This window comes from Macrobrachium nipponense, chromosome 39, assembly GCF_015104395.2.
Source record: "Macrobrachium nipponense isolate FS-2020 chromosome 39, ASM1510439v2, whole genome shotgun sequence".
NCBI classification, from domain to species: domain Eukaryota; kingdom Metazoa; phylum Arthropoda; class Malacostraca; order Decapoda; family Palaemonidae; genus Macrobrachium; species Macrobrachium nipponense.
In genome coordinates this window covers 36,244,825-36,259,814 of record NC_061099.1, presented here as the reverse complement: position 1 = coordinate 36,259,814, position 14,990 = coordinate 36,244,825, and the positions used below count along the sequence as shown (strand labels likewise).

The 14,990-nt window shown below is 33.5% G+C and overlaps 1 protein-coding gene across 1 annotated transcript in view; it reads right to left on the bottom strand.

The window, feature by feature from the left end:
* Positions 1 to 629: 629 nt before the first annotated feature.
* The window catches only part of LOC135210300 (unconventional myosin-VI-like), a gene marked incomplete at its 5' end in the record, with an annotated part of 46,819 nt that continues 32,458 nt past the window's right edge, over positions 630 to 14,990 (bottom strand). Inside the window, 4 exon segments of the mRNA XM_064243183.1 lie at positions 630 to 1,312; positions 4,421 to 4,442; positions 4,445 to 4,505; positions 13,018 to 13,147. Of these exon segments, the coding sequence (XP_064099253.1) occupies positions 1,161 to 1,312; positions 4,421 to 4,442; positions 4,445 to 4,505; positions 13,018 to 13,147 (365 nt within the window).

Below are 14,990 nucleotides of genomic sequence, written 5' to 3'. Positions count from 1 at the left end.
AAATTATTATTGAGGTGCATTTTATGGTGTTATGGAACCGATTCATTTAAACAAATAATATATGAATATAAGTTTTTGATCATTTACAGGGTATATGAAAACATACAGAACTGGAACACTTCTGCGAAGGAATTTCTAGATTGCCAAAGTGGGATAAACATCTGTTAAATGCCCTTTTAAGTCTAAATCTCTTGAATCCCAAACTAATGTGAAAGTCCAGAAATTTTGTTTTAAAGTTTAAAACTGGATAATGAATTTCAAAATGAATTTGTTGTTGTACTTGTATACGTAACTATTCATCCAAATTCTCATTTTTTAAGCCCTCATACAGTACAGTATAAAGTAGTGACATTTATACAACACAGTAAAACAAAATCTAAAAGTATCATACTGCAATGTTTATCACCCATACCCATTACAAAGTGTCTTGGCACTAAAGTCTTTATCATAATGTTGTTAGGTATAGTGCAACAATAAGAAAGATTTTGCTATAGTATACTATAGTCACAGAAAATGCGTACCACTTAGATGTGTTTTTTGCTTAACTCACTTGAGAAGGTAATCATGCTTCCTATAAAACAAGTAGGAAAGAGCCAACTCCCAAAGTGGGGAAAAATATAAAATAAGGCTGTTCATCTCAAGGCAATTCTATTATAAATACCATACAAGTTTACAATTAGACATTTAATTTTCAATCACAGCACCACAGATATATCCCTTTCACAAAAATTAATGTTCTATAGTTGTCTGTGTTCCAAAGTTTAACAGAATATAAAACATTGACAATTTTCCTTATGAAGAATACAAAATTAAACTTAGGAAAATTCCTATTCACTGAATCACAACTGACATAGATTTCTGGAGGGATCAATTTGTGTTGACTAGCAAAACTCGAGTAATTCTAATATGAATTGCTTCAATAAAAAGTTTTCTTTTAAAATGCCCAGACTGATGGCTAATCATTAAAATAATAATAAAAAATGTTTCATGCATTTTCAAACTACATTCGTTGAGATAACAATTTAAAATGTCCCAATATAGTCTATATCAATGAATCACAACAATTTTATATATCTCCATCTTCCAAAAAGATAAAATTTACAGTTAACCATTTTGGAAAATTTACAGTTAATTTTATTAATATGGGAATCTACTTATTTTCATCGTCGCCTATTGTTTGCCCGCTGGTATGGCTTACCACCATGACGTGACCATTCCTTCTCAAACTCTTGGTCAAGAATTTCAGCACCACGTTTCCTAGTAAGTCCAGTCTCTTCTAAACTAAGTTCACACATCTGCATGTCATCACGACCTGTTAAGAGTAATATACAGTGGTTAAAAACCTGTAAAGCATAATCTTAAAAAACATAAAAAATCCCTAAATTTGTATAAAATAATAAAACGCCATCAATTATGTATTTCCATTCCATGTAATATGTGGCTGCATGTGACAACTTAGCTGCCTGGATTTTGAAAATTCACCTAAACAGGTGGCTTTACAGAAAATGGGAAATAAAATTTGTTTTTGAGATTAGTTGCACACTTAACAGGTTAACAAACCTTAGTAAAATTCAAGGGTATCAGTAAGATGAATACCACCCATGTGTTTCTTTACTTAATGTTAAAAATACAATGTAATGGTTTGTTCTCCAGTGAATTCAACTTAACATCTAATAACTAAACAGCTGGTTGATTTTTACAGGCTGGAAAGTCAGATGGAAGAAAGAAAATATGAATGGAGATACAGTAAAAGAAATGAGAGATTGCAGCTAGGGGCCAAAGGGATGCTGTAAAGATCCTTAAGTAATGCTCATGGGGAGCAAACTTGTGAGAGAGCTGCCTAATAACCCTTAATGAAGAACGTTGCTATACCCTTGTCTCTAGAAAGGGGCACTTCTTGATGGGACCTCCAGATGTGTGGTTGCAAAAGAATAGTGGGCCAAACAGGGAGGACTCTTGGGATGTCTACTGCAAGGCAATAGTTCTGTGTACCACTCAGCATGTGGGCTGTGAGGAGCCACTAGTGCCACATGAAGGCCTGGGGTGATAAATACCCTGTTTATATCACCTGGGAGGGGAGACTGAACACAGGAAAGACTTTTAAATATTGTCCCATGGATGTTGGAGTGTGTCTTCCAGTGTCACCTACACGTCTGGCACCAGGGAGCTTTCAATTTAGCCTGGTGGCGAACAGATAGTCTCAGCTGGGTTGAAAATGATTGTTTTGGGTACCCAGGAATGGTACTGGGCTTCAGTTTGATCAGTGCATGGAGGCTATATCAAGGATCTGGACAGCTGCCTGTACAGTGAAGAAGCCATTTCCTTTTGTTTATTGATTGAGGGGAACCAGGTGGAGGTGTGGTTTGTTTAGGGTGGACCAATGACCTTTCAATTGCCACTGTAGGGATCTGAAGTGGCTTCTCCTGTTCAGTGCAAATTTCTCAAGGATGCTGAGATGACTCGGGATCACTTGCCATAATTGAACCAGTTGTTCTTCATCTTACAGTACTTGCCTTGCAACTTCCTTGAGGTTTCTATCTAGGAGGAAGTTGTTAGGAAGGCTTTAACTGCTACAGTGTTAGTGTTACCCTCAAGTACTTGATCTGCTGCTTAAGAATCAGGTCAGACTTCCACAAATTCACCAACAACCCATCGACTCTGGCAGGGGGACAGGAGTTGTTGCTTGTCCTACGGTAGTTTTCCTTTGAGTAGGTGAGGATGAGTTATTTGTCCAGTCAACACATGACAAATTTTAAATCAATTTGTATTTTTCATAACTAACAAACCTGAGGTCCTTAACATTAGGATAATCTTCTAATGCCAGCTGGAATTCCGGTAAAAAAATAAAAAAAACATGTAATCCAGGAACTATTGGCATCTGTACTTCCTTAGTGAACACCTGGGGGACTATTTCTAGCCAAAAGTGAGAGCACTAAACTGGAAGACGTCCCTTATGTGCATGAATTGTAGGAAATCAGAGTACTAAAGAACTGGAATATGAAAGTACAAGTCTTGAAGGTTGATCAAGACCAGGAAGTTTCCTTCTGACAAAATCTCAATACTGAATGCAGTCTCCATAGTGATTAGTGTTTGTCTGATGTATCTGTTCTGTGCTGAGAGCTCAATGACCAGTTTCTAGATTTCTAATGATTTCTCTACAAGGAAGAGATGACTGTAGAAACCCAGATACCAGTCCTGAACAATCTTGATCACCCTCTCCTGTAGCATCGTCTGAACTTCTCCCTATGTACAAAGCCCCAAGACTTGGCAGAGTAACAGAGATAAATTGGGAATGGAATCAGGTGTGGGGAGAGAGGGAAGTAATGGTCCCTGAAAGGGAGTTGTGCCTGTCATTCAGTGCTGAGATCGAGACAAGAGGTAGCCCCTCACTCCGAAAGTAGACCAGAGATGGTTCAGTAAAATGTATAGCTATTTACTGTACAATACATAAGTATGTACAGTATTTACTGTGATCTTAATTCTATCTAGTGGATAGTACAAGCAAATTGCAGGCCCACACACTAGATGGACTACATATCATTAGTAATGTTATTATTGAGAACATGAACATAGAACGAGCCCACAGGGTCACTGACTTGAAATTCGAACTTCCAAGGTGTTCAATGGAAACAGGTAACAGAAGGTCATGGGAAATAGGAAAGAAGAGAGCAAATAACATGAATTAACAAATCAATAACTAGATAGATATCAATATAAATGAAAATGTCTAGTAATGGATTGCATCTGTGCTTGTGCTTTGCAAGTTCCAGTTGCATGGCATCTTCAGGGAGGCTGGAAGTCTGGAAGTCCAACAGTGTGAGGAATAAAGGACCTCTGGAACTAAGAAGTTTGACAGAGAGGCATATTAGTGATGCAGTTTAGCTAATTTTGTTGCTCTCCACCGGCATAGAGGATGGACACCAATTATGAATGTGAAAGACCTGTTTCCAAGTCATAACCGCTAATACTAGAAACTGAAACCTACCACCACAAACCGATCAACTTAAAAGATAAATTTCTGGTAGAAGTAAACATCCACACCACAGGACAGTATTCTAACAGAACATAAAATACAAATGACCTGAAATGGGGTTTGTGAATTCATCAGTGGCAAATCACACAAAAATTTATTATTTTTCAAGGAAGAAAGCAGAGTTCAATGTCATATTAGTCATGCATAAAGTACGATTCAAAAATTAAAATAAGTCAAAATAACATTTCAAAGTTCACTAAACATTTTCAGTGGCATCATTCAACATCATTAGAATACAGTGTTAATGAGAAAATGCAAACAAGCCCACTGATTCAAAAATACTGAACCATAAAAATGTCAATAGTGCTACTGTTTATTGATGTCCATAACCTATAGACAACAATGGCACATTATTACATTAAAACAGATATAACTATCGCATCTCACCTGCAATAAGGAGTATTGGAGGTTCTTATCTGGATGGAGCTCCATCTGCCTGGCAATCCAATCCCCATCGAAATGAGCATACCACCTGATAAAATTAATGATTTTCCCACATATTACATAATGGAAGATCAAGACACATTAAAACAAGAAAATCAATTTAAAAAAAAAAGCTTGCTACTGCTACAGAAAATTTGCAGCAAAACTATCGCTTTCTTTCAGATTACAGGAACACATTTAGGTCACATTTTGCATGAATCAAGAAAATATTAACATTATGCATTATAAAGCAACACATTATATTTGAAATTAATAATATAATACATAGTAGTTTTTGCTGCAGGTACAAAAACTACCCTGGCAGTTTATTATTAACTTGGAAATCAAAATATTTCTGATATAGGTAGTCTATAGCCTGGAATATTTAAACTATTAAATACAGCATACGATTTAACTTTGTGAAACACTGACAACTGGAAACTTTTCACTGTACTAGATCCACAATGTTTAGTGTTCTGTATACTTAGCTTTAATGGGCTGCACACAGCTGCAAAGATATAGCTGAAGCAAATATCGTCTAATAGCATGGTGTGATTCTTTAAGGTATTTGTGAGAATTACACACCTTGCCTCTTTAGAGTTGGTCACTTCAGTACTGTATACATACTTGAAAACTCGACTTAAGAATTTTAATTTTGCTAATTTGTTTTTTCAAGATGAAATATACTCCTCAAAATGATGGTAACTTGCATCATCTTTTACTCAGATGATAATTTCCATAATTTTTCAGCTGTGCAAATGTTTTTCTTTTGTTCATTAACTTTTTATAAAATAAACTTCAAGAATTTTTAACAAATTGCACCATTTTGACATCGTATAATTGGCTCTAAAATCTACAATTCCTCTTCAGTTACATGCCAACTGCCCTTTTTTCCTTAAGAATATCATCCTGTCTTGGTCTAAAGAAGCTGGTTATTAGAACCTAAAACTTTAATCCATATCCAGACAAACAATCCTACCAGATTCATCGGCTAGGTAATATATATTATCAAAAGTTATATGTACCTAACTCACAGAGGAATGCTAAATCTTCATATGGAATGTAATAACCACAATACTTGCATTAGTATTGTTGTTATATATCAATAGGAGCACTTTCCTCTATTTCAGGTGCCTTCTTATCTACGTATGCAATATTCAGATCTTGGTTAGGCAATAAGCTGTACTCTTAGAATATATAACGAATGGCAAAAAAAAAAATTGGGTCCTATGCTTACTTAACCTCCCCATTCCCTTGCCTGTGGTTAGGTGCAGAGGCTTCAAATTATAGAAATGTTGGAGATATTAGATATAATTTAATATTTAAGGAGCATCTTTCAATCCATGTAAGAGCAAGTTTACAGCTTTGGTAAATTATTAGTTGGCTGGCTTTTTGTACCAAGTTTTTTCAAGTTAGGCAATGGCTTACATCTTATGTTTACATTTTTATCATTTTCCTTACTCTCTCTTAAAAATTCCTCTTGACTGTGACCTAAATGTGCCATTTAAAAAAATTAAAAATCATACCTTATCAAATTATATCGCAAAACTGAATTTTAATCAGAAACCTTGTAACAGCTGAGAAATCACTCTAGTACAGTACAGTACTAGTACTGTATAATGATATTTACCACTGTAAAGACATTTTCAAATTAGCAGGCAAATCTATTGGTTATATTCTAACATTAAAAATTATTTACATCTATACTATATGTGTATGATACACAAATACCCAGAGCAGCAGGATTCATTAAAATTCTAGTGCCTCATTTGACTACTAATGGTGATCCTGAACTTTTTGTAAATTCAAGATCTGAATGAGTATTTCCAGTTTTTCAAACTCTGATGAACCTTTAACCAGATCTTTGGTAGACAATCATAAATAACATTAAGTGCTCTGTAACACCTATTTAAAAAATAAAAATTTGGTCAATTGCTACGATCTTTAATTGTGGTGGGTAATGTAAAGATCACTACTAATTATGTTTACATTAGTATTATAGCATGACTTAATATAACTAGACCACCGAGTACCATTTCTACTCTCATACAACTTGCCAAACGGATTTGTTCTTAAATGATAATGTGAATACAAGATGAAAACTGGAGCATGGAAAAGTTGAAATACCTGAACAGCTATAGCCTTGGCAAACTAGTCTGTTTTCTTATGAACTGACAGCCTACTGTTAAGAAATCAGATGCATCGCTCAATGGGTAGTTTGCTATGAAACCTTAAGACTTGTTAGCAGTTGGCTATAGTTGAGACCAGAGGGAACAGATGAAAAGTAAAAGGCCCAAAGCAATGCAGCTGGGACCAAAGATATCCTACAAATAACCTTTAATATCATGTACAGTGTGCCACACAAGGCGCACTGTCGGTGGTACCTTCCTTTGGGGGACTTGAAGCTCAATGCAATGTGTTGTAAAATTTAATCAATTGCAAATACTATGTTAAAAATATTTTTTAAGTTATACAAAACCTAATTTTTTATATCTGAACCTTCTACACAAAAGCATTTATTAAAGAAACACGCAACATCTTTCTAAGTATACTAAAGTACTAATCTAATTATGGTAGAATACACTGACATTCAGTATGAGTTCCGATTTCCTTACTTGGGTACTCTAGTTACACCAAAGAAACAATAGTGTAACCTATAACCCTGATATTTTCTGGCAATTTGTCATCCCTAATTTCAAAATTTCAGGTAGCTTTGTAAAATGTAAATACATATATAAAATAACTGCCATGTCAGATTTACTCTGGAAATTTCATTTATATGATTGTGGTACAACATAAATGTCAGATTAGATTAAAAAATATTTCAGTCTGGTCATCTGAGCATGATAAATACACTTTAATACTGAACTTGAATGTTCAGACAGAAGTAATTTTAAAAATGCCTCATAGAAATCCTCTTTCTTGAAACAATTCATACTGAAGCAACAGTCTGTTATTCATGAAATTGCAGCAACAAATTATGTTCTTAAATATGTATGATGTCTAGATATACTTAATATATTTGTAAAGTCAGTTTTGAGGCAGACTTCAAGTTTGATATACATAAGCAGTTTGTAATGACTATTTGTACCTTAACACTTTTCTGTAACTGATCAACCTGACCAAAATATGAATAAAGGTGGTTTTGCTAAATAACTGTATTACCGAGTCTTCAATGCATTCAAAATGATGCTGAACGCCTAACTTTCATAAATTTAAAATAAAAATTAAAAATACTGAGCAACATAATTTTCATAAGTTAATGAGCATAATACTTACTGCACTTGTGCTCCAACCTAACATTTTTATCTAGTATGACAATGCTCAAAATAAAGGAAACCTAATCCTTTAGTACTTTGTTTTACTCCTGCACAACACACTTATTGTTCTTTAGCCGCGGGTATAAAAAGGAAAAACTAATCAAGGAAGTGACAGGAATGTCCACAATAGGGGACAGAAATAAAAATAAAGGAAAAGAAAGAATTTACTTAGGTGTTTGATGGCTTTAAACTTTACAGTGACTAACTACTGGTGGTTAAATGTTTTTAAATTTACTACAATCAGAAATTTTATTACCATGTCTAAAATTTTAAGTTCTAATGGTAGTACTAGAGCTTGAGTCTTGACAAATACACTGCAACTACAATCGTTTTCACAAATACACTGCAACTAAAATTGCTCTCACGAACACACTGCAACTACATGTCTCTCACATCTCACTCATCAGGTGTGAAATATTCTTAAATCATACTTTTTCCTTAATAAATCATATTAGTATATACAGTTATACAAAAAAATACTAACAACCAACAAACACTAAACAATAATCACAATACGTAGATTAATCACTCTATGAAAGCTCAGCACCTTTGGAAAGACCTTACAAAAGTAAAATCATGGCAGTCCAGAGCATTTACAAGAACTAACCTTCATAACCTGGTACGTAAATCATCATCCTGACTGGAAATACAAAAATATAATGCCATATGATTGTTTTCTCTCATTTATGAAGTCACTGCTTAACAGTTCTCTTAGAGGAAAAAAAATAATTTCAGACGTAAAAAAAAAAATGAACTAATGTTTATCAAACAGAATAATTTTTGAGAGAATCAAGTTTTGTCAAATTAATTACAACACTTAGCAAAAACAAATTAATTACAACACTTGGCAAAAACAATGTTAGACGGGCTGATAAAATTCAAACAATGGTGGGTTATAAAAATCTCAGCTTTTTAGATGAAATCAGATAACTGTATGAAAGTAAGAAAATAGTTCAATTCAAAGTTGCTGGAATATAAACTATTTATAAAAAGTAATTTTGCAGGGAAGAAAGTGCATAACTTACAAAATTATTATTATTCAAAAATAGTAACTAAAGTAACTTCTATAACTTATTATTAGTAGTATTTTTGTTATTGAAACTTCTCTACTAAACATATGAAACAGTTTGTATATGTTATCACCAATCAAGCCATCTTTCCTCATCATACACTATGCAAACAACTGATTTTGAAAATATCTCGTTTTGTGTCTTTCATTCACATTCATACTTCACTTATATAAAAGGCAGCTGGCTTATTAATAAATACATACATTGCATCTTTTCCTTTGAAAGACTACGCTAGCTAAAATTGTCAGATTAATGATCAGCACCTGTATCTCTCATTTCTTTGACTTTTTGCGACACTAAAAACATTCAACAGCTACTAGAGTATTAATACACCACCTTGTTTTAAACCTACACACTTTGTATTGAATCAATCAATCTCTGGTATATAGATTTAAATACTTTACATAGCAGTAGTATCACAGGGTTTTTAGGTCCATATGCAACTTTTCCTCTTTACTCTTAAACAACTTGCACAACATCGTATCTAAAAATCCTCCTCTTTATCCGATACTATATTGTTCTTCATGTTACGTACTGGTCTCACTTTCTCAACCACGACCCTATTGTTTTACCCCTATGCTTCTCACAGTACTCTTCCCCTTCTCCCTTTCTACACACGAACAATTTCTCCTCTCACCCATTCGTTTGGAACTTTTCCTTTAAAACACTTGCACATCCTGCTCAGGAACTCAATTATGCTTTCAACAATGGAGAGAATTGCCCAAATTAGAATCCCGTTAAATCTACATGACTTTGCATTTTCCAACATTTTAATGATGCAATCCCTTTCATTTTTAGCCTTCTTTTAAATTTAGGCACACTCAGATTCACATCAAACTCTTTCAGTCTTGCACCTTAAGACTTCCTTTCTTCTATCCTCCATATTCAACAACTCTTGAAAATATTCACTCCATCAAGAAATTGGTGCACTTTTTAAGGCTTGTCTCTACTTCCATCCTTTATTCTAAAAGCCATTTCTCTATATCACTTCCCTGTTAAGCTTTATACACTACGAACCTGTATTCCTACAGTAATAAACACTGCTGATTGTCTTGCCCTTAAAGCTAACAATCTTTACCTATTCTCTTACCAACCCCTTCAAAATTTCTCCCCCTCTTAGATCTTTGTTGTCCTTTTAATCATCAACTGTTTTCCTCTTAACCCTCTTTCGCCGAAGCCCTAAAAATCAAAACCTCTCCCGTATGCCGGACCCAGTTTGGAGTGAGCGCGGAAGCGGAAAAAATAATTTTTTCAAAAAATCACAGCGCGCTTAGTTTTGAAGATTAAGAGTTCATTTTTGGCTTATTTTTTTGTCATTGCCGGAAGTTTAGTATGCAACCATCAGAAATGAAAAATAATATCATTATCATATGTAAATAATGCAATATATAGTAGTGAAAAAAAAAAATTCATACATAATTGTATTCAAATCACGCTGTACAAAAAACGGTCAATACTTTTTTCTTCGTTGTATTGTACACTAAATTGCAATCATTTTGATATATAATACATTGTAAAACAATAAAAGCAACACCGGAAAAATATTATCACAAAATGATGTACGAATTCGTAACGCGCGGACGTAAAAAAATGTTATTTTAAAAAATTCTAAGAGACTTCCAATTTGTTTCAAAATGAAGACAAATGATTGAATATTACGATACTCTAAGGGTTTTAGATTAGAATTGCAGATTTTGACCATTTCGGACGAGTTAAATTTGACCGAATGTTGAAATTTTTATATATATATTTTTTTATATGCACATATTTCGGAGATGGGAAAAGCTACCACCTTCAATTATTTTTTATTGTATTCTTCATGGATTTGTGCACATTTTGATATATGAAACTTTATAAAATGGCTAATATGAAAAGGAGCAAATATTAGGATAATGTGATGTACGCATTTCGGAGACTTGCGGCCACAAATCGGCGCACGGAGGGAAGTTAAATATATTTTTCAAAAATTCACCATAAATCACATTATTGTTCTAGACACTTCAAATCTGTTTCAAAATGAAGATAAATGACTGAATATTACTAGGCCGAAAGAGTTTTAGCTTACAATTGCGTTTTTCAACTATTTCGGTAGAGTTAAATTTGATCGAAAGTGGTTTTTTTTCTATTTATCGTGATTTATATGCAAATATTTCAAATAAAGAGAAAAGCTACAACCTTCAATCATTTTTAGTTGTATTCTACATGAAATTGCGCACATTTTCATATATAAAACTTGATGTAACAGCTAATTTTAAATGGTGCAAACATTTCGACAATCGCACAAAAAAAATTCGGATTTTCTCGGAAGAGTTACCACGCGGACGTAAGGAAAATGTTTAGTTTTTTTTCATAAATTCACCATAAATCGAAATATTGTGCTAGAGACTTCCAAGTCGTTGCAAAATGAATGTAAATGATTGAATATTACTAGAATATAAGAGTTTTAGCTTACAATTGCGTTTTTCGACCATTTTGGTAGAGTCAAAGTTGACCGAAAGTTGAAATTTTTGCACAACGTTATTTATATGAAAATATTTCAAAACTGATAAAAGCTACAACCATGGGTTGTTTTTAGTTGTATTGTGCATGAAATTGTGCACATTTCCATATATAAAACTTTATGTAAAGGCAAATTTATAATGGTGCAAACATTAGGACAATCGCACGAAAAAATTTATCGGAAGAGTTACCGTGCGAATGTAAGGAAAAAAGTTTTTTCATAAATTCACCATAAATCAAAATATTGTGCTAGAGACGTCCAATTTGTTGCAAAATGAAGGCAAATGATTGAATATTACTATAATATAAGTGTTTTAGCTTACAATTGCGTTTCTCGACCATTTCGGTAGAGTCAAAGTTGACCTAAGGTTGAAATTTTTGCACTTATCGTTATTTATATGAAAATATTTCAAAACTGATAAAAGCTACAGTCATGAGTATTTTTTTGTTGTATTTTAAATGAAATTGCGCACATTTTCATATATAATACTTCATGTAAAGGATAATTTAAAATGGTGCAAAAATTATGTCAAAGTGACGAAATAATTTTTGAGATGTGTCACTGATACTTTTTAGTGCAATAAAAAAGAAATTCGTGCTTGCGCGCCTGCGTAGTGATTGTAAACAAAACAACGCCTTGATCCGTGAACTCCCAGCATCCCCCAAGGCACGTGATTCAAAAGTTTTCGGCTGGTAGGCCTATAAGTATTTTTCCGCAAATTTTAAAAAAACTTTTTTGAGTCGACGTATGATATGTCCATTCGGCATACGGGAGACATTTTGACTCGACGTTTAATACGTCCATTCGGCGTAAGAGGGTTACCTTTGGTAATTTTGAGAGTTCCCTGTGAACTAACTTACGAGCCCTTGTCCGTGATTTTCCAAAGAGGATTGTTGTTTTGGTAAATAAGAGCTTTCAGTCAAACTCTCTTATTCTCATTTTCCTTATCAAAACTTATTTGCCCTAATTACACTGATAACATTTATATATACAAATATTTTTCACCACATAGTTATCAGATATACTTCTAGCCACTACTTTTCCCATCATTTCAATCGTGAAAATTTATTTGCTATTTTCTCTTTCCAGGTACATGTGCACAGAAATCTTTTAAAAATCTCATGGAAGTGCACCTACTCAACAATCGAGTTCCTATCAACACAAATTTCCACAAACTCTCCCCTCTTTCAAACATTCTACGAACAATCCTACGCCATATCTTTCTCTACCTCCTACCTTTGAATTCTAGTCTTCAAGTACCACAATTTCTTCTTGTTCTCCATACCAAATTTTAATATTCTACACTAAACTAAATTTTGATACATAGTTTTTCTACAATATCTCAAGATCAATACTTCACATCTTTTTAATTTTTTCTTATAGATGACAAGAATATTTTGTTCTTACATAATAAGGAACATTACAGTGGATGAAGAGGGACAAGACAAAACAGATGGGACAACAAGTGAATGCCGATGGGGCTGAAAGGATGCAGCAACAAACCTAAACACAGAGTTCATTCAAAGAATACTGTTTTAAGTTATGTATGTCGAAATTGAGGCTAGAGACAACTGAAAATGATACTTACCATCTACAAACAAGGAAGATGGGTATATGTATACCCTAGTTTAAAAGTCAGTTTTGAGCGCAACTAATGTGATTCTTACTTACCAGCCCTTCTGTTGCTGATCACCTCGGTGCTGGTCACTTGGTCTTACGAAAGGAATTCTAAAGAAGCGCTGAGCATCATTATTTGCTGGACCTGCAGGTTTCGGAGTTACTCGAGGTGGCATGGACTTTGCTGTGTAAGAGAATATAGAGATATTATATGTACTCACACAACTTAAGAAGTCTGTATGTAATAATTATTCCAATAGAATTTTGTAGAAATAGTTTACTGTCAATTATAACGAGGAGTTACAGTAATTTCCATTATTGTCCTTCAATGGAAAGAAATACTACTGTAATTTTTAAAAATCTAACTTATAACATTATATTAAAAAAATGGTTACTAAATGAAAAAGCAACTTGAAAGATTATAATTTTCAAACGTTTATTAAATATCCAGAATTGGCAATACTATAAAGTAATAAAAATTTCTCTTTTAGTTTTCACTCCTCAAGTGCTGTACATACTATGTACATACTATGTACATACTGTACATACTTTTTCTGATTTTTGTAAGTTAACCAAAATTAGATAACTTCATTTTTTACAGTTTCTGCATTGAACACAACTTTCCAGAAGCTATTTCATTTAATACTGCATCACAAATTACAACAAGCAGTAAAATGTGTAGCAATGGTTATCAGTGCAAAAAGTCTGACATAGCAAGCTCAGTTTAAGAACAATTAAAAAAAACTGAATTTTATGTCCAGAAAATTTACTATTAAATATTTTGCTTCAGCAGCTCATATTGTCACATAAAAATGTTGTCATTAAATTTCATTTTTAAGGTATGGATAATTAGCCAACTATCAAAAACAATAATTCATCCTGGAAACGATTTCCACCTAAATTTTCATCTATGCCTATACGTATTTACATACATAATAGGCATTAGACATCATTCTGGTATAACATAATATCCTTGATACCAAAATGATACCAGTGCCCTTGACTATATTATTTACATTCCTACATACAAGTTGAAAATGTCCTGTGGAATTCATTCACAAGATCATGGAAACATTCTGTAGGGAGCACGATATTCTTCCCATAACAAATGGGAAATGAAACACTGTGAAATTAATTCTGTATCCAATATGCAATTTAAAAGTTTATACTAGCAGGTTATGCTGATAAAAATCACCATTCATCCTCTGCTAAAAAGTGACGTCTCCAAACTCTTAGTCACATGCAGTCTTCAAACTCAAGAGACGGAAAATAACACTAACCACTCAATATGTTATGACTTTGATTTTAAGCTAATGCAGTCGACCCCTGCCTATTTGCAATTCCAAAGTCGAGGACCCACCATTTTGCAGATAATTTCTATGGGAATATAGTATAGTACACAGTACTCGCAGAAAATTCGCCTATTCGTGGTATTTTTGACTACATATTTCATGCACTTTTTTGAGATAAAACTATCAAAATACTCTGGTATCTGCATTTTTTTTAACAGTTTTTTATAATTTTTTTCATGTTTTTTTGTGTCTGAACTATCTAAATGGGCAGTCCTAAGCCTTTTTAAAGGGGTTTTAAGTATTTGCAGATTATAACTATTTGTGGGAGGTTGTTGCACACATCCCCTGCAATTACACGGGTCGACTGTAATGGGCCTGAAAATTTCCAGATTTAATACCATATCTCATGAATGTTGTAACATACTGTAATAACTTTGGCATTTGTTTTTATGCAATGCTGTTAAAAGTACAGAAAAATTTCCAACAAAGCTACCGATGCCTGATTATTCATAGCAATGAAACTTTTAAAAGTTCCTCTGAAGTTGTTATAATCAATACCAATATTGAGTAAGTAGCCTCTCAAAAGACTAAGTCACCATATCAGATCTACCCCAAGGCAATAAAATTACAGCCGTAGTACTAATATTTGGAAAAGTGTGCGACTTAATATTCTAGCCTTGCAAGAAGTGTTTTAAAAGAACCAGTTTACAAGAGATCTTTCTGAAGTAATTGTTT